Source organism: Aptenodytes forsteri, unplaced genomic scaffold, assembly GCF_000699145.1.
Source record: "Aptenodytes forsteri isolate BGI_AS27 unplaced genomic scaffold, ASM69914v1 Scaffold175, whole genome shotgun sequence".
Classification (NCBI taxonomy): domain Eukaryota; kingdom Metazoa; phylum Chordata; class Aves; order Sphenisciformes; family Spheniscidae; genus Aptenodytes; species Aptenodytes forsteri.
In genome coordinates this window covers 796217-817174 of record NW_008794723.1, presented here as the reverse complement: position 1 = coordinate 817174, position 20958 = coordinate 796217, and the positions used below count along the sequence as shown (strand labels likewise).

General features: G+C 43.8%; 1 protein-coding gene across 1 annotated transcript in view; it reads left to right on the top strand.

Annotated features, from left to right (window-relative positions):
- The window catches only part of LOC103894466 (protein eva-1 homolog C), a 216636-nt gene that overhangs the window by 60702 nt on the left and 134976 nt on the right, over window positions 1-20958 (top strand). Inside the window, exons 2-3 of the mRNA XM_009273862.2 lie at window positions 2021-2235; window positions 14009-14132. Of these exons, the coding sequence (XP_009272137.1) occupies window positions 2021-2235; window positions 14009-14132 (339 nt within the window). The remainder of the gene's footprint in view (window positions 1-2020; window positions 2236-14008; window positions 14133-20958) is intronic.

Here is a 20958-nt window from a genome sequence, read left to right as displayed (position 1 = left end):
CCCCTCAGTATGGCAAAGATGTTGAGAATCTGGAGAGAGTCCCTTTGGCTGCCAAGAAGGCAAGGGTATTGGAACATACGATAAATAATAAGGGACTGAGGGAGCTGGTCTGTTAATCTAGAAGTAAAGAATAAGGAGAGTGGGATCTAATTACTGTTTTACACTACCTAAAGGTATAGAGGAAATGGAAACAGTCTTTTCTCTGAAATGCGCACTGAAAGAACCAGAGGGAACAAACAAAAGTCATAACATGGGAAATTCCAATTGCATGTAATGAAAAAATTTTTCACGGTGAAAGTTGTTAAGCATTGGCACAGGTTGCCCAGAGAGGTTGTGGAGGCCCCATCCTTGGAGATATTCAAAACTGGACAAAGCCCTGGGAAACCTGGTCTAAGTTGGTCCTGCTTTGAGCAGAAGGTTTGACTAGATGACTTTCAGAGGTACCAGCCTAAATTATTCTATGATTATGGGCCACCAAGAGAATAGTCACATTTTAGCCATTTTTTAAAAACAAGTCTAAGATATACCTCAGGTTCCCTTTTAGGAATTTGTCCAGGGATTAGTTGTTTCTCGTAATGGTTTTGTCTTTTCTCTCTACTCTACCTCTTAAGAAAAGTGTCTACCATTTCTTAAGAAATGAGGTAGAGGAAGACAAGGACAGGGCATTGTGGGATTGCTACTGGTAGATTTGTGTTGGTGGCCAGTAGTGGGAAGGGGACTTCCAAACTCGTTACGGAGAGGAAGTCTGCAGGGTTGAATGGGACCATGGCTGACGCTGACATTGGACATGCTATACAGTTCCCTGCACAGATGTCTCCATATCAGCACCGCAGTGGTTTCCCCTCAGGCTTGAGTGTGGCAAAGTCAGGATTTGTTTGGCAGTTGCCATGGCAACCTGACTGCAATCAGCCCCCTTACGCAGTGTAACTTTAATGAGGCTTTGTCCCCATGCTTTATTCTTGTTAACAGCTTTATTAGTGTGGATAACGTCATCCTCTAACAAACAAGGAGAGATTTGGTTCTGCATACTGTTTTCCTTTTAAAAAGGTTGAAACTTTGCAGAATTGTGTCAAAGGCCTAGAACAGAAGGTGCAACCAGAAGAATTAAAATGGTATATTGCGAAGGGAGATCAAAGATGTGATTGGTGTGCCATGATGGAATAGGACCTCATACAACCAACTGTAACCCCAGCTTTCCCCTTAGTGGCTCTTGTGTCTGGGCCTTTCTTGCCCATGATCATAAGTTCACAGGAAAAGTGAGATTGGAAGGGACTTCAGTTCTCTAGTCTAACCACCTGCTCAAAACAGGGTCAACTAGAAGGTCAGATGAGGTTGCTCAAGGCTTTATCCAGTAAGGTCTTGAAAACCTCCAAGGGTGTAGACTGCACAACTTCCCCGGGCAATCTGCTCCACTGCTTGACTGCCCACACAGAGAAAAAGTTGCTCCATATACCTGCTCTGAAACTCTTGTTTCATCTTGTGCCTGTTATCTCTCATTCTCCTACCGTGCACTACTGTGAAGAGCCTGGCTCCATCTCCTTGATAACCTCCCTGTAGATACTGGCAGGATGCTATTAGTTTCCCCCAAAGCTGTCTGTTCTCCAGGCTGAACAAGCCCCTTCTTACAGGGCAAGTGCTCCAGCTCCAAAAAGTCTTGGCCCTCTGTTAAACTCACTCCAGTTTATTGATGTCTGTCTTGTATTGCACGCGATATCTAGATGTGGTCTAAATGATGAGTCTGGCTCAGCTGCATTTCCTGTAAACTTGATAGCTATGCCAATGTAAATAGGTGGTATGATTGGACTAAGAGTTTGGAGCATCTGAATATTGCTTCCACTAAGGATATATAACACGACTGAAGGCCAAATCACCAAGCCTCCCCCCTCACGTCATTGTCTCTCTCCTTTGGACGTGTGTGAGATGAGTAATAAAATCTGCATCCCTCATTGCTTGTTAGTTGTGTGTTTGTTAAATATTAACTACCTTTCACTGGTAATGGTTTTTGTCATGTTTTTTGCAGGTTACATATCACAAGTACTAAAGAATTACACTGACCATGCCTGCGATGGAGAATATGTCTCCCTGAGATGTCCTCACAGAACCACCATCAGCATCCAGTCTTCCTTTTATGGCCGTATTGTACCAAGTCATCAGATGTGTCCTTCTCGCTATCCCCACTCCTATGCAACTTTAATTAAAGAAGATGTTGCCTGTTCAGTTGGCACTTCCCTTCAGGTATTGCATGTTAAACTGGATCTGTTAATTTTGGACTTCATCTTTCCTTGACCAGGCAGCAGCTGTCTGTGCTGGTGCTGCATGGACCTCTATTAAGCAGCGCTACCCAGCGTGGGAGCACTGACATCTCATACAGCTTAGTGGGTAATTCATCTTTGTAGTTTAGATGGGACTGAATTAGATTTCGCTGATGAATTTCTTAATTTTGCTGCAACTCTAGTCAATAACAGTTCAGGAATGTGGTTGAAACAGAATTACACTGCAAGACTACATTGTGTTTGACTGGGTTCGAAGATTTTTTTTTTATAGTTTTCCTTCCCAATGGTTAGCTTTTTCAACACATTCAGAAGTTGTGGTGGCGTTCTTTTTACTTCAGAACTGATCCTATTTCAAGAGGCTTTTACTTTGGTAACTTGAAACCCAGAGAGAACCCTTGGCTTTACTTCTTCTGACTCATTTGGCTCTTAGGCCACTGTAAGTGATCATACATCACTTAAGCTTGTAATTTCCCAAGCATCAGTAGTTAATCAGCTCTGTCCATTTGTGTAGGGGATGTTGGCTTTATGTATCCTCCCAAGAGCACATGTGACGTCAGCAAATCAAAGGATTATTTGGAAGGTGCCAGTGTTACTCAACTGTCAGTAGGAACAACTAAAATTAGAAACATGAGTTGGCTGATGTTGTTGATGAATGGGGTCTGCTCCTGGATGTTAAAGTAAGCACAAGTCTTTCCAAGCGCAGGATTTGGGACTGTGAAAACTTTTGGGCAAAGATCTCAAGTATCCAGTGTGTTTATGGCTATGAATCAATAATAACTCATAATAAAAATTTATAGCAGAACTAGATTAATGAACCTACAGGGCTAGTGAATAATTTCTTTTATGATTTGGCTAAAGGCCAGAGTTTCCCACATCACTTCTCACTCTTGCATCCAGGGTTTTTAAGAGGAATTTACAGCAATTTTTTTAAGTTGATACAAGTGCTTTGGCTTCCAAATGTCAGCGGTAAATTCTCAAGAAATTGCACAGGGTTGGTGTTTGCCTGTAGTGTAACCCTTAAGCTGACAGATGTGCAGTTGCCCTCGTAACACTGCACAACAAATGACTGAGTTGTAGTGTGAGAGGACATGATCATTATCAGTGGAAGGTCTTCCCAGATATGATAATGAAAGTTCGTAATACGACAGACAAGAGGCAGTTGTGTTGTTTAGGGTGGGAGAACATGGATGGAAGACCTCGGCAGAGGCTAGCCTTCCCTTCTTTCTTTTACTGATTTACTGCAAAATTTACTTGAAACACTTCATTTACCAGCGTGATTGATTGATAGCTATGTGCTTAGCCTCATCCCTTGCAGGTGAGTGGCCCACTTAAGGCATCTGGAAGAACTTGAGAACAGGGAAGATCTTACCTTTGGCTTTCCATGCTGTGATTTTATGTGCAGGAGGGATTTAAAAGAAATCCTTACCTGCCTGGCTTAGCTCCTTATGTCCTCAGAGCTGTTACCCATTAGCTTTGCCTCCAACACTTACAGTACTTGTAATTACAGCTCCCCTATTTATCAGAGTGAGAGTTGTGTTCCCTGTAGGCAGTCTTGCAGCAGATCTCTTGTACAGTAAGTTTGTTACATGACTGAGACCAGAACATTCCTATTCACCCATTTTTGGGGATGCAGATGTGCTAGGGAAGTAGCTGACATTCTCTGTTCCACCACAGATTTCTTGAGGGACCTTGGGCAAGTTCCTGAGTCTCTTTGGAGAAGATCCACAGTGCCTCTTTCGTGCCCCCAAATCTGGCTTTAATACCTCAATGTGCCGTGCTTGGCCAGGGTAGGATCAGTCCGAATGACAGAGATGAATCTTGCCTTCTTTCTCAATCCTGGAGGGGGTGAGGCCTCTCTGAAGGGTAAGCCAGAAACTCCACAAGCTGAATGGCAAGCTGCCTGCAGCTCGCTGGTAGGAAATGCATGCACGTAGGAAAATTGGAAAGCTGTAGACAAGAAAATTGCCTGCGTTTTTGTGGTTTTGAAGCTCAGGTATATGGCTGCTATAGGCAGGACCAATTGTGGGTGTATCCTGATTGTCAGTAATTTAAAAAGTCAGCCAAACCAAACCCTTCAAAATTAAGTATATAAAATCACTGTGTCTAATCAAACCCATGACTGTATAAATTTGCTGCTTCTCTGGAGAGCGGCCTGGAGGAGTGTAAGGGGCAGTTATTAATACTGTTCCCTGCAAACACTACCTGTGAGTAACAGTTAATTCCCATTTAGAAGCTCTCTCCTCTGGTAATGTCCAGTTCAGACATTGTTTCTATGTTAAAAAGGGAAAAGAAAGGGTTGATTACACTGAGAAAACCACTAATAATCCAGCCTTCTATGGTTGGTTGCCAGGATCCCTTGCTTTAGTCACTTGTTTTTGTTTGAAATGAAATGCAGACCACTTGGGAGAGCGTGTCCAAGACATTAAGGCAGTGACCCCAAACTACACATTTCTGTTATTCTAACACTGTGATGTCATATTCAGTGGGAGATTTCCAAACACACAAAGAATTTGGACATTCAGACCGGGATTTCAGTTTTCATGTGGTTGGTCTCTTGTTAACTTTTAGATCAAGTCACATGAATATGGAGAGATCAGAACAACAAAATAAAGTTGTGTTGAAAGCCAGACATCATTTGCTTTTTAAACAGCTCCCCCTGCTCCCCCGACTCCGCTCAGTTTAACAGGGGAGCCCAGAGTTAGCACAAGTCACATGAGATCTGTGGCAGGAAGGAAAGAGAGATTTGTGCTGTATTCGTGAAGCATCTTTGAGTTATTTCGAAGATAGAAGTGTAGAAAGTTCCCACTCATTCTTTAATAATAGAAGCTAATTTGGGGCACTAGTGCTGTTAATTAACAGTCTGCTCTGGTATTGGCTCTTCTGTACTTTCCTTGTGGCATCCTGCAGAGGGTATTCCCAACCGGGAAGTAAAAGAGAGCAGTGTCCTCATCCCAGCCAGGAGGGCTGGATGAGGGACAGAGAAGAGGAACATCTGGAGCCTTGGTGGCTCTGGTAAAAGGGACCCATGCAGTGCAAACTGTCCTGCCTTGGCAGAGGAGGTCTGTGAGGAGGAGCTTTATGGTTGCTGAACCATCTCTTTTCTTGCTTGTAGGTTAGGAAGAACAGCTGCTAGGACCAAAGTCTATTCATCTTTCACCCAAAGAAGTAAGTTCTTGAATATTAAGGGTCATTTACCATAGAATAGTTTGGGTTGGAAGGGACCTCTAAAGGTCATCTAGTCCAACCCCCCTGCAATAAGCAGGGACATCTTCAACTAGATCAAGTTGCCCAGAGCCCCGTCCAACCTGACCTTGAATGTTTCCAGGGATGGGGCATCTACCACCTCTCTGGGCAACCTGTTGCAGTCCTTCACACCACCCTCAGGCACATTGAAGTCATGCCACTGAAAACGGTTGGCAATATGTAACAGGGTATTTATCCACGCTGCATAATTTATGCAGAGAGATGAGTTGTGTGCCCACTAGAAGGTCTATATCACCAGAGCAGGATCATGCAGAGGTGTTAGCTTGGGTTCTGAAGGCGTAGAGCTGCGTTAACGTAGTCCTGTATGCATTGGTGTCATTGTGATGACCTGTAACTCCCACGTACCTTTACTTCTTTGGAGCAATTGTGCAGGTGCAGTTGGTCTGAGCATGCAACCTAATAATTTTGAGAGCTTGAAAATTTTTGGTAGGTCGGCGCATTGTGCTTTCACAGTGGAGTTTTTCTCTCGCTCTGTAATCTCATGTCACCCAGATAGGGTTGGTCAAGCCCATTTTTAATCCGCACAATGTCTGATTTTCTTAGTGTGAGAGTATGGAGAAGAAGCTGAATTACATTGCTGCACAGCAGGGGGAGACACCTTTTACTCCAAGGAGGTCTGCCAGGGACCATCCTCATCTGCTTTAGTCTCTCCCTTATGCTGTGGTTCTCTCACCTCTCACACTACTGCATACATTTGCATTTCCCTGCCATGGGGACACCTCATGAGATCTTGCCTCCGGGGGAATAAGGAAGCTGATAAACAGATACAGCAGCAGTGTACGTTTGTTCATATCAACACATAAACGTCGGCACAGAGGACAAAGGAGAAATAGGAGTGTTAAGTGTTCTGCATTGCCTAATGATAAGTGCCTACTAATAAGTGAATCCCTTTAGTAAAAGTTAGTCGCTCCTAGCCAAGCTCACAATACACAACTTGTGCCTGCAAAAATACGTGGAGGCATGTTTATATTTGAAGGAAGCTGCTCAGCTGAAGAGGAGGAGGTTTGGAGTGGCTTGTTTATAAAGCTTTCTGCAGCCACTCATTTCTGGATCAGTATTCCTGATGTCACTTGTTTTCAGCAATAAACAACCCAAGGTCTGTATGGAAGAATGTTTAATGGTTGGCCTAAAATTATTGCTTTTTACCAGAAAACTAGATTACACTTTACAGCAGATTACCTGCAATATTCTCATTTCGGTAAATTGACAGAAAAGTAAAACCACGGCTTATTTAGAAGGAAAATAGAAAGCCCTGGAGCAAAGCTTATTTAGAAGGAAAATAAAAAGCCCTGGAGAGGCACTTATCCGTGGTGTTTCTGCTCCCAGATATTTATCAAAGGCATTGTAGGCTAACTTCTGTCCTAATAGATGCATGTACTGAAATCAGCAGGAAGCTGCACTTCAGAGGGCAATGTTTTACCGTGTGACTTGTTTCCCCAAGACGAGCTATGCTTAGATGGTGCTGTGGAGTCATGCGTCTTGTTAGAAAGATTAGCCAGTTTGGGGAGGGAGTGTAGGCATGGCCTGCGGTCTGGGTCTCTTTCAACACTCTCCGGGACAACCAGTCGTTGGTGACAAGAATCACTAGTGCTGCTGATGTGGTATTTCCTTTTGTCCTTTAAGTGAGATACAGGACACCTTTGCTGCCACCGACTCGCTGTCGCTCCAGCAGCATGAGGCAGCCATACAAAGGGCAGCAGATTCCTTGCATGCTAACCACAGGATTCCCTCTTTTTTATTTGAACCTACCAGGAAGGTTTCTGTGATAGACAGCAAAGGGGAGCTGACCTCTTTGGCGGCAGAAAGATGAGATAAACTTTCCAGTAGCTGCATGGCTCTCAAAGTAAGGGCCAGTTGTTGATCACAAAATGATGGGGCTGAAAGGTGGGTGTGTCTTATAGTTTCTGAAGAGGGTTTTCTTTTCCCCAAGTATTCTGGATTAACAGTGTGGGAGAGTAAAACACAAAGTAGAAGAAAATTATTCAGCTGCTCTAGCTTTCTTGGTAGGCCAAGGACAGCGGCTACTGCCATGCCCGGTCACAGGATATTGTATGATCCCACTGATGTAACAGCTCTACATGGCCTCAACAGGAATTAGGGTCCCACTGTATTGGCACTTAGAGAAATAAACTTAGAGAAATGGTCCTTTCTTATGACTCTGAATGTCTATAAGATGATGGTGGTCAGGGGGAAAGAGGGAGGAAAATGATAGAAAGGAAGAATAATGGTCATCAGTACCACTGGGAGGAGAAACCACTGTCATATTGCACATTAGAAGATCTCCACAGCTTACAGATAGTTTGAACAAGGAAAGTTTCAGTCTCAGAAATGTCAGTGAATTAAAGAGCAGTTCAGGCAACTCTTCGTCAGACTATATTAATTACTTTGCAGAGGATGGTGAGCAGTGAGTTCAGGGTCCAGAAGAGGTTACTCCAGTGCCGAAGTTGCTCTTGAAAATCACAGAACCAGTGCAGCTTCATTCATGAATCTTGCCCAGGCTGAAATATAACTCTCTGGCAAGCAGGTCACCCAGCTAATTATTTGCAAGTAGAAGAACCGCTTGATGCAGAGGTCATAGATAATCTCTAAATTGCCATATCTTTGAAATCTTTGGCTTGACTGAAATAGCTCATCAGAGCAGTGTGATTACGTACTGCAGAAGAAGGGACACTGGAGGCAGAGGTGGCCGGTGCAGCCTGTTTCCCTGATGAGGCAGGACTGCTCTGCAGGGTGTAAGCCTCCTAATGCTTTGTTTACCCTAAATTTAAACTTTCCAAGTCATGGGGCTTCCATCATTGCCACTAAGACCCTGCTTGACAGTGTAATGGTTTGCTCTCAATGATTTTTTTCCACTTTGTGTTTTCAGCTTTCCCTTTCTTTAATCCCATGACTTTTGGTTATGCATCCTTTTGTATTTCTTCAGCTTAGACCTCCTCTCCCTTTGAAGCTGACCCCGCATACAGATTAAGTTTCCCATTGTTAGGAAATGTAGGTAATGGTTAATTAGGTGATATTGGTAATGCAGCTTTTATCGGGTCCTTCTATTTGCTGAGCATGATCCTGCTCTTTGTGAATCGCTGTCTCTGGGCTCTTTCAAGGCTCTGCCAGAGGAGCTCTGGTGAATCTTGCTGTTGTGTTTTAACATCCCAGCCGCACTGCTGCCTGCCCTACTGCCCTGTTGGCAGTTACTACTCCTGTAGCGGAGCTGGTGAAAGGGAATGTGTGCTCAGTTTCCACCTCTTTATTTCACAGTCTGGTGTGTTAACGTGAGTCACCAAACGTGTGGGCATAGTTCCCTCCTGCTGACTCTGCTGTGAGCACTGCAAGGTCCATGGGAGAGTGATAAGAGATAGCTAGTAGGGTACTAAAACCTGCCATAGATCAGTGGTCAGGATTCAGGGCCTCTGATCTCTTCTCTATGTGATGCACAGATTGAATGCAGTAATTTGGGCAAAGCTGAATTACTTTCTAGTGGAGCAGGCTGGGAAGGTTGCTTGATGAAGCCATAGGCAGGTAGCCTGTATCTCATCAACAAGGATTTCGCTTCCTCATGTACTCTTTCCTTCTCTGTTGCTGATCCTTGGAAAATCCTCTTACTCCATGGACTTCAGTAATTTGTGCGAATGAATAGAAATGAACGTGTAATCTTCAGATAATTGGAAAAACGACCTGTAAATAAGTTTGCAACTTAAAAGTACTAAGTTTGCAGTGTGTTTTAAAGTAATACCAACATTCAGGGGTATATAAAAGAGTATGAAAATTCAAATGAAATGTGACATGAAGCCATTATGAATGCATGGTGCTGTGTGGCTTTGTAGGGAGAATTCATGCTGTCTTGTTTGTTGTATTTACTTCTTCCCGTTGCAAAACTCATGGAGGTGCACCAATATAAGTGTTGGTGTAACTCCACCATAATGGCTATACCTGGACTGAATTTGACCTAAAAATGCTTAATCATATTTTTTAAATTACTGGTATCTTCTTGTGTAAAATTCTTAGTACAAATCTCTGCCCATCTTCATTTGACTGCACACAGCTCTGATCCATTCATGCAGTTTGCTCTCTGAGTTATTCTCCTCAGCAACATACAATTTGGGCAATTATTTAGTGGGGTTCCTCCGTGTAATTTCATGCCTGACTGACATGCCCTGCAGTCATACTTATGTTCCTTTGATGATGGAGGCTGTACAGAGAGCAGCCCTGTGGCAAAATCCTAGTTCCCATTGAGTTTCACCATTGGCTTCTATGGGTCCAAAGTTTCACCCAAAGTGTGTTGAGTTTATGAACTACTACAAGGGACTGAGAACTGAGATAAGTTTAATTGCCTTGAGTGTTAAGCTCAGTTGTGGTTTATTTTAAGCGTGCAGGGGAAGTGCTTCTTGAAGAGTGATTTGAAGAGACAGAATAAAAATGAGTGCACCCTTGGGAATGGCTGAGGACAGCCTTCTTGCAGAGCTCGCATCCAGTTCCAGATTTAAAAGGTTGTTATCTAATGAGCACAAGCAATTACTTAGTTAATGAGCACAACAAAATGAGCACGAGAAATGTGTTTCATCTGCAATGCCCACTAGAAAGACATGGTTTTGAGCTTGAGGCTGCCCTTGCTCTAAGACCCAGGTCACCGCAGTGAGATTAATCCAGGGCATAAATCACAGGGGTTAGATTAGTGTTTGTTTTACTTGAATTCACATTTCTTGCTCTCTTATCTCCTCTAAATCTTGCAGCTTCTTAGCTCAATCATGAACCAGAGAATGGAATGGGTTTAAACAGCCACAACTTCCCTCCTGAGCACTGGCTGTCAGCCCTCAGGCTTGATTTACCACTGGAATGCAATTATAAAATGGCACAATGCAATTAATGTGTCTTCCCTCCCCTTTCATGCCAGACAGGAATTCCTCCTCCACCTTCTTCAGTTGGAGTGATTTTTATAATATAACCTATCCAATGCGACTTTATTTTGCATTAGTCAGGGGTCTACCAGATGACAATGACATAAACAGCTGATTATATATCCCGGTGAGGGATGATTCTGTGTGTCTACTACTATGTCTGTGCAAGTTCAGATTGTTTGTGGGCCTCTTTTTGTTTGGTTTTGTGGTTGTGTTTTCCCACCTTTACAGCTGACAGTGACAACCAGAAAAACAAGGCAAACGTAGAACAAATTGCCTTAATTTTTTGGCCATTAAGCAAAAGCCATGTAAGCTCAGGACATTCCCTCACTACCAAGTAAACTCACAGCCTTCCGGGTGTCAATCTAGCTGATCATCTGTCAGACATCTGACATCTGCCAGAGCCCTGATACTGCCTAGAAGTATAATTTTTGAAAGTAAGACCAGAAAGCCAAGGTCTTGGTTTGTAAGGGCCCCTGTAAACACCAGATGCACTGGACCTGCAGGGGAAGTGTACCTGTAGTGGATCATCTCGTCACGCATGTTCTGTAGAGTCGCTGTGTTGCACAGTGTTTAAGATGCTGGTATATAGCACATACTGATGAAAGCAGTCCGGGGGAGAAGTTTTCTGTGTATGCAAGGATAGGTAAAAATTCTATGTACAAGTATTTAAGTTAACATTAGGGCTGGTGTAACATCTTTGTTCTTTATTTTTAATGAAGAACATGGCACAGTCAACCATTGCTAATTTTCTTTGCATTTTTCCTGATATATTTCACTGAGCATTGAACGTATTTTTTTATTTTACTCTTTATGGATATATTCCATTACGCCTAAGACTTTACTTAAACAGTCTGCAAGAAATCAGAAATCTTAATGATTTTTTATATTTTCAGGAAAATCATTGCCCTTCAGGGGGAGGCACATTAGAATTACGTGAATGAAAAGGAAATATTGATTTCTCTTCCCCCATGAAATAACTTCTCAGAGTCATGGCTGTTATCAAATTAAGTTGAAACTGTAGCTAAACACTAAAACCAATTAGTAAAAGGCATATTCAGCCTCAAGAACACTTCCCTTTTTCTATGGTCTCACAATGGCATAGATGACTTTTGCTCCTTAATTTAGGTACAGATGTCTCCCTAGGGCTCTATGTTACCTTGCATACTGCAGGAAGTAAACTCAGGAGGTTTTACTTGTGTGGAATATATGGAGTAAGCAAGAGATGCCAAAAATTAGAGCAGAGCAAGACAAAGTGGCAATATGTGAAGGCTGCCCGTGTTCATCGTTCTCTGAGGTTGGTGAGTAATTGCCTTCGCTCCTGGTGCTGAGCCTCAGGACAGATGAACAAGTGCTGCTTAGGCATCGAAGCTGAGGTTTTCAAAGAGACTTCTTGGCCTAACGCAGTCTCTGCTGAAACGCAGGGTGGTTTTCCCACTGGTTTTAATACCACCTATTACACAGTGCTGAAGGCTTTTGAAAATCCCACCTATCTGCTATGAACAGGTTTATTGACCAAAAACCCCAGTCTGCTGCCTTTGAGGGGAGAAAGCTTCCCTCGTAGGAAAGAAAGCATTCGGGGTGCTGCTTCTTTCCCTTTGCTCCATATTCTTGGCACTGCTTGGGTGTAAACACAGCCGTCCAGTGTGGCTGTCCAGTACCAGCAGATCCTTTCAGGTCCGCAGTGATTTGGAGAGGATTTCTCTCCGTATGTGAAGCACTCAAGAATTGTTCCAGTTGTTCTTCGCCTTTTGAGATCAAAAGAGGTATCTGCGTAGTGGCCTCGCTTAAATTCCTTTGCAACTCATTGGATTTTGCATTAAATTAAATTTCACATGCTGAGTGAGCAGTCAACCCTTATGAGCCTAGAGGAGAGAATATGCTGTTTCTATGCATTTTAACATGACGGTCAAGTTGGGGCTAACGCTCCCAGGCACCTCCTTCAGCATTCACCTTTCAGCCTTTCCATCCTAAGCCCTGTATTTTGAAATGAGATGCCTGCATTTTATTACCTTTGTAAGTGGAAAACAACAGCATATGTTCTCTGCTCGCTAGAAAAGGCCTGAATTGTCTTGGTTTGAACTTTAAAATAAAGGTCAGACTTGAGGCAGGCGCGAATTCTTGCATGTGTCAGCCCAAAAGGTGAAAGCTTTAGGAAGTTATGAGCAACCGCAAATGAGGCAGTTTCAAATTGCACTTGAAACTGGAGCAGCTGTTGTTCCTGTTGTTCAGAGGGTGACATTCAGAGTTATAATGCTAAAGATTATATATATTACATTCAGGGAGAACTAAAAAATAGAGAGTAGTCACTGAGGCAGAGAGAAAATTGGTTTGGGTGGCACGTGGTAGAGAAGGAACAGCCTTTATGTTAACGGCACAGGGATAAGATTGTGGGAAAGCCCAAATATCGAGGTGGGTGTAAGAAAAGGGAAGAGGGAGAAGACAAAAGAGACCGGGGGAGTCTAGGGGAATTTCTGAGAAAGGATTTTCCAGAGCCGCCTTGCAAGTGAAAATTAATTGTTTTGGGACTGGAATTTACAGCTCTGTATCGCAGGGACTTAGTGAGGCTGGTGGATTACCTCGCTCTGTGGTCTCAAAATGCTCTGACAGGTTCATGTGTGTCAGGCAAACATTATGGTAATTTTAGCGCTTTAGGGACTCTACAGGAGTACATAAATACCACCAAAGCCATCCAGCTGAATTTAAAACTTAATTACTGCCCCACTTAATAATATTCTTTCCCCCCACTACTGCTTTAGAGGATCATAGGGTTAAAAGAAATCATTAATCTTCCTTAATGAACTATTTTCTAGCAGGAGACAGAATGTCTTGCCCCTGTGGATTCTGAGATGGAGTTTTTGTGAGTGTTATGAATGGGGAAGTGGGGAGTGAGTGCTAGAGGAAAAGCAGTGCAGAAAAGGGGATAGGACCCAAAATGCCAGTGGTGGGAGGACCCTTCGACTCACAGGCCCTTGCTGAGTTTAGCTAAAAGGAACGCGATAGTCATGGGGGAAGAGGAGTGAGCCCTATTAAAAACTAAGTTGGCTGTATAACGGTGTTCCCACCACAACTACTAATTATTGGAATACCCGCAATTGCCAAAGCTTTTATATAACTGAGACAAGAGCTCTCTTGAAAGCTGTGGTTGAAATTGTGCATCTCCAGAGAAATCTAAAGCAGAATGGTGGTGGCAGAGTTTGGGGTCCCTGCTTTTAACTGTCAAGGCTGATCCATGTCCTCAAAGCTGCTTTTCCTGGGACAGTACTGCCTTATACTACGATTAAATTGCATGCAAATGTTTCAAAATCTCTGTGACTGTCCCAGTGCAAATCCCTCCTTTTGCATGCATGAAAGGGAAAGAAATCATGCTCCTTAAAACAGTGCAAGGCTTAGTCCTCTCCTAGTCCACAGCTCCTGTGGTACCCACTGCATTAAGCACCATGGCCTGCCTCGTGCCGGGGCCGGTTGAGGAGGCAAGGATGGCCTTGCCGTTCTCCTGGTTGTCTCCATTTGACGATCCTTTTGGTGGAGATACTGAAGTGCTTTTGTTTCTCTGTTTCTCGTGTGCATCCCCGGCTGCAGAAGATGCTGGACGAATGCCAGGACAGGCGGAGCTGCCAGTTTCTCGTCAATAGTCGGCTGTTTGGCGCAGATCCGTGCCCTGGAACCGGCAAATACCTCATTGTGTGGTACAAGTGCAGGCCAAGTAAGTATCTCGCTATCGAATCTGTTTGCTCTGGCGAGACCAAAGTGTTTTCATACTTAATACTCTCCAGAGAGGCCTCCTAGGACTTTTTGTTCCCTTACACCTTTATTTTCGGTGTAACATAACCCCCTGGGTATGGAACATTTCCCCTCTCCCCCTCACTTGCTTCCTTGCTGGGATGCTGCTGCTCCAGCTCTTTCCTCCTTGCTGGCAGCCCCAGTTGCAGATTGTTTTCGCATGTGCCAGAGAAAGCCTTTGCCAATGCTGAGCTCACGCTGTTGGCAGTGGGTGGGCTGCTCCTGCTCCCATCTGCAGCCGCCCTCCTGTCCCGGTGGGCTAGTGGGACTTGTCCCCTCTCCGCCTGCCCCTCCAGAGGGAGCGGGAGCTCTTTGTGTGGGCAAAGACTTCAGACCTGGGTGCCTAAGGCAGGCCCTGAAGATGGTGCTGCAACGGGAAGCTCACCTGCCCATGCCATGCCATGAGCCAGCTTTTAATTGCTCCCAGATCAGGCTGGGAAATGTTAACCTGTGTTTTGTGTGATCTCATTAGCTGTGTTTAAATTAAATGGGGCCGGTGCCTGGATACTGGGAGTGCAATCATGCGTGCTGTGGAGGAGTGAGCCTGGTGCAGCTTTGGCCCAGGACAACCAGCACCCTCTTGGCCAATTGCTGTCCCCACTGGGGGAGTTAGCGCAGCCTGGGCACCGTTCTCCATCAGCACTTTGGAAGCAGACACATTAGTTGGGAGGTGGATAGGGTTTGATGGTGGCCAAACTGTGCCAACTGATTTCAGCCAGAGAACAGGCCCTGACCCTGTTAGAATTAATAGTCTGGACATGGCATTTCAGACCAGCCTAATCCCAAGCTTTTCAAATGACATAACTAACATGGTTCCAGCATCACATCAGCAAAATTCTTGGGGAAGAAATAAAAAAAATTTTGCACAGGGAAGAAAACCATACCTGATTTCAGAAAAGGTTTGAAACAAAAGCAGAAATATTCAGACTCTGTCAGCTGCACAGAAGACGACTTTTCGCCCCAGCACGCAGAGACCTGTGCAAATGAAGTGAAGGGATCTGGCAAGATCTGTGAGGAATTCAAATGAAAAATAGGTAATGAAGCACCTGCATTTTTTGTGGGGTTTTCGCGAGTGATTGTAACATCCCTTGTTGGGTGAGAAATGCATCCCTGAGAGAGGGGTGATTAGCAGGGTGTTCTGACAAGTCCTCCTGAACCTGCAGGTTTTGTATCAAAGCTCGCTTGAGAAATCTGACTACTGAGGCCTGTGCTGAACTTCTGAAGGTACTTCAGGATCCCATCTGTGCATAAATATTTATGGCTTGGCATTCTTTGCTAATTACAGATATGCTAGCAAAGAAGGAGTTTGCATGTGTGCTGGGTAAGTGATTTTTCTGAAAAAGAGCAGGGGAAGTTGCTTGAAAATATTTCCCCAAGACATTTTTCAGGCAGCTCCAATTTTGTAGGGTGAAGCAAGGTAACCTGACACAACTTACTGTTTCTTAGTCACTGGGCAAACTTTTAATCAGAACCCGCTGGATTAATAATAAGGTTTGAAATATGTGAGTATTAGCCTTGCACAGAGACACAGGACATGGTCAACCTTTCCTTGATGATTCAAGGTGTTAATTTTGAGTCTCAGAAACAGAATCTAGTGCTTGTGTGAGTTCAGTAACGATTCAGTAAGCCTTTTCACCCTGCTGTAGGGAGAAGGTTAATGAGGGGACTGAAGAAATGGATCCACAGAATGAAAAATACAGGACCATCAGAAATTTTGGTGGGCTTTTTGGGTTATTGAGTATTTGAGTATTGTTTATGAGCTGTAACTGAATCCAGTGCAAGGCCTTCATGTTTAAGAGTTGACCCCAAAAGCTGTGGTCCTATGAAGTGTTGATCTGCTCCAGAAAGTCTGAGCACATGTAACTGTAACCAAAGAGCACCAGAGAGTCCTTTTCCAGAGCTCACTGCCTGGTGCGTGGTTTGATCCATAACTTTTTCAAAAGACAAATGCAATTTTCTAGGCTATGTTTCTGTTCTTGAATTTGACTTTCTTAACAGTAGACATGACAGAAGTACTTTAATAAGAAGCCATTTAAGGTCTGAATTGTCCTCTAGAGACATTTATTTCTTTCCTTTGCCTATTGAGGACCCTGATGTGACCATGCTACTGAAGTAGGTGCCTTGGTTAAGTGCCTACCGAAGTAGAATGAGTGTGAGTTTTCCTGTATACAGGTATGAGAAGTGCTTTAGGAAGTGGCCTGCAAAGTTTGGACAGGACATCTTTAACATAAAATCAGGATGCCCCAGCCCTCCCACTCTGAGTCATGCTGGAGCCTCAAAAGGCCCCTGAATAGAGGTAGTTATCTAAAAAGAAAGACTTCCTTGAAAGAAAGCAAAACTGAAGTTAGTGGCATTTCCTTGTATCTTTGCTGAAGAATAACTAGATGGTGCAGTCATCCCCTCCAGCCGCTGTCACTGCAGTTATGCCTCTCTGACATTACATTGCGTTTGAAATCTAGTGGTTTCGATGCTCACTGGCTGTATGGGGTTCACTCACAAGGCAAGGTGCTATTTTGGTTTCTCATGGGCAGAATTTCAAGGAGATGGAGGACAGTAAATCATGCTGAAACTGAAAGCCCCAGATTTTCCAAATGATGGGGCTCCAGGAAGCAGGTCAATCGGAGCTGTACTAACTGCTCTGAGACTGCTTTCCCTGGAAGCTGGGAAGACTTGTGCAGAGGTTTGGTGCTGAAGTGTTGTGGTTCACCTCCTCTAGAAATTCAAAGAAATATTTCAGAGAAGTGCTTGCTTAACTAGAAGCAGTGAGAAATTCAATGGCTTGTGTGCTTTGGGAAAGTCTTGTGCTAATCATGGTCCCCTCTGATCCAATGGATGGATCTGGGGTCCAGTGGACACTCATCCTGTGTGTACAGGACTCAGATATGTGCATGGGACTGCTTTTAAATGTCAGATGTTTGGCAATCCTGAGTATTATCTGTGCCTGTAAATAAATAAATATACTATGTGTGTGTATACTTTTAATTTTAAGGTACAGAATGTTTAAGGAGATCAGAAATAATCAATAAAACGCTCTATTCTGTCTCAGTTTGGGGGAAGTGAGACTTATTTATTGCTGCTATGTGATTTGAGGGCCAAGGTTCATCAAAGTGTATAGAGGCTTAGCTTTTATTTTCTTTTCCCATAGCATGTGGGCCTTAGTTTCCAATATGCACCAACCTTTGGGAAGATGTTCAAAAGCACAGTACAGGTCTCAGCAGAGCACAGCTCTGACTTGTGCTTCTCAACTTGGAGGTGCCTCTGCAAATCATCCTGCTATCGAGAGCCTCAATAGAGAGCCCGCAGAGGGTCCCTGCAGGTCAAGGTTGGAACATGTTGCCATAGCAGTGAAACCTGGAGTTGTTCTCTGCTAGTATAGTTGCAGCCTGGCATTTAGCACTGTCAGGGGATGGTTTCCAGCGGGAAGTTTGGATACAGCCACCCTGTTTTAGAGGCTAAAAAAGTTGATGAGAATGGCTGTGGGCTGTCCCATGCCAGTTGGCTTCAGTGCCAGAGAACTGGCACATTTAATTTATCAGGGCCAATATAGCCTGAGATCCACACCCAAAGCACACTGGAGCCTAGGATCAAGCCCTGAACACACAGAGGACTTCAGTCTCTGGGGTGCCTTTCAGGATCATTAAACAATTGCACATAAATCCAATTATTTCTCAGGTAACATGCTGATTTGATTTAGACCCATTAAGTATAATTAGTGGGTAGGCTGCAGGAACATATAATTAGAGGGAATTGACATACTATTTAATTGGTCTAACATGAATTCCCTCTAACTGAAATCTGGATTCACCAATATTATTCAAACAATTCGGTGTTTGTTCATCCCCCTCACTTCAGAGACAGAGAACCGTGTAAGATCGTGTGTTACTGTAAGCTAGGAAATATTTGCTCTGCGTGCCAGACTTTCCGGAGGGGTTGTGTGGTCTAATCCTGGCTGAGAACAGGATCGGTGGGGCTGCCTGAGTCATGCTGAAGAAATAACTTCACCTATCTGCACCCCAGGAATACCATTGCAGCTGATTTTCCCGGGGTTGGTTGCCGCTCTGGGCATCGTACAAGCAGGGATTGAGCTGCCCCTGCACAGCATCTGTTTGCCCACGGTGGCTTTTTGGTTGTTTGGTTATTTTTTTGGCTTTGTTATTTCAAAAGTGCCAATGCTCCTGAACAAAACGGGGACATAAGTGCTTGCCTGTCTCTGCAGAGGGATTACTTAGGATGAGATGTGTTGTCTGAGCCGCCATTCGCTGGCAGGGCTGTTGAGAAAGGAGAGGGCTCCTACCTTGCTTATGTGGCTTCCCCCATGAGTCCCCCACATAGTGCCCTTCTCTTGTCTCCTCCTCTGCCATTGCCACGCTGTCCTGGATGCACCGTCCCCTTCTCAGCTCTGAATAGCTGAGCTGCAGCCTCCTGTAATGCTATAGTGATACTTTCCCTCTTTCCTATCGGGCAGTTGGTACTTTAGCTTAAGACTTCAAGGATTCTGGGAGAGATAATCTCCATACAGTGGTTGGGGTTTTTTTATGATTATTATTTTTATTTAATTTTAAAATGCTGTGTGGAACAGCTGGATGTGATAATTGGAGGCTGGTGGGTGTGCAGCCTCCCTGTATTAATCATCCCAGCGATGTAACAAAGTATAAATCCAAACTTTGCTGCTCTCCCTTCTATTCACAAACATAAGCCTAAAACCTCTGAAGTTTCAGAAAGCCTGGATTGTGACCTGGGCTCCAACTGCAGCTCAAATCCCTCTGTAACAATACAAAAACATATTTGTGAAAGGCACATCAAGGCTCTGAGAAATGCATCTGGGAAGGAAACTTGCATTTGTTGGCAAAGGGTGAAGTGCCAAAAGTTTGTGTGGGGGTAGGGGGAGGAAAGAGGGTGGGGGAGGTCACTTTGTTCTAGTTCAGAACCTGTAGCTTTGATTTATGGGAAAACTTTTGTGCTGAGAATCGACCTGGACACATGTTTTGAAGAGAGCAGGCAGTCATTCTCTCCACCATAGATTTAATGCTAATCTAAGAGGCCCAGTTAATTCTTGTGAAATGTCAATGACTTTTTTTTCAAACATGGGAATGCCCATCCTGATGTCCTTGCCAAAATATTACTCAGATAACTTTATTTTTCTTAACAGCCCGAGGCAATTTTAATTAGAAAGCAACTGAATTTTAAAATCAATTAGGAATGAATTCCAATTAAATCATCTTCTGATAAAAATGTCATCTTCAAGTTTGCACCCTCTATCATATTGTGGTGGAGCTGCCATGCTGTGTCCCAGGAGTGTCTTCCTTTTGCTGAGGATGTGTGATTTTTTTTTGTCAGTGGTACTTCAAAACCTGTACAAACAGCAGAATACCATTACTTGTGGCAGAGCTTTTCCAGCTATCAAAGAATTGCGAAGAGTCATCCTCTGTGTTGGCGGTTCCCAGTTGCTGGTGAATGTGAAGCTGCCTTACGTCTCTTGGGGAATTGATCAGGTCTGCTCATCAGATTTCAGTTGGACTGGCTGAAAAGTATGAAAATGACATTTTGGCAGGACCACCTAGGCTTGCAGTGAAGGCATCTTGTTCACCTTTTAATTTCCCTACAATCCATTCCTTCAATATTGAATCTGTTGTGGGCTTTGCCATTGACTTTGCTGGGCTGAGGATTACACCTTTTCTGTTAAATTCAGTGAACGTGGCATGAAAAGCCTGGTCTCATCACACATCCTGAAGGCTTTCACTCCCTAGGCAGAATTTGCAAAATGCTGTGAGCAAGAGTGGAGGGCTATGACAAGAACAGAATTTTTGTAGACATTTCAGATGAGAGCAAAGAGGGACCTAAATGTATTCCTGGTCCCTTTAACGCTGGTGATTGATTTTAGTGCTGGGATAGACTGGTAATTCAGTAGTTATCAGCCCTTTCAGAAAAGCATTTATCTCCTTTGTAAGACAGGTTTATTGATGGCAGGAGAAGTTCACTGTATTTTTTGCTGCACTGCTTTTTGGTGGGCCAGGCTTTCCAAAGCAGCACGATGGAGTGAAGGCTGTTAAATGGGGACATCCGTCTGGCCCAGCCACCAAGGGAGCAGAATAAGCCTTTTACCTCCTGCATTCATCAGTTTGCTCTTGCTTATCTGTATTATTTCAAAACTGTTAAGGTGGTGCAGGGAGTGGAAATTTATAAGGGCAATAAAACCTCAGGCAGCAAACGCTGCGGTGATGAAAAGGTGTAAATAAAGAAACGCTATAAATAACAGAGGACAGATCCATCAGCCTGTGATTGGGGTCAGAGAAACTTTAATGCTAACGATTAATATTGTTTTAAGCCATTGACGCACAGAGATTTTCTGGCGCTGTCAAATAGCCCTATCTCTGTAACACACTAATCACTTGGCTGTCAGGAGTGGGATTAAGAGGAACGCGTGATTTCATTGTCAGCAAATGCAGAGATTATTGTCAGCCCCTGCCCCCAAGGAGAAGGAAATCTCTGCCAACACGGAATGCTAACGATTAATATTGTTTTAAGCCATTGACGCACAGAGATTTTCTGGCGCTGTCAAATAGCCCTATCTCTGTAACACACTAATCACTTGGCTGTCAGGAGTGGGATTAAGAGGAACGCGTGATTTCATTGTCAGCAAATGCAGAGATTATTGTCAGCCCCTGCCCCCAAGGAGAAGGAAATCTCTGCCAACACGGGAGAGTTAAAAAAAAAAAAAAAAAAAAACCCCAGTTTTTTTTCTACCCTAA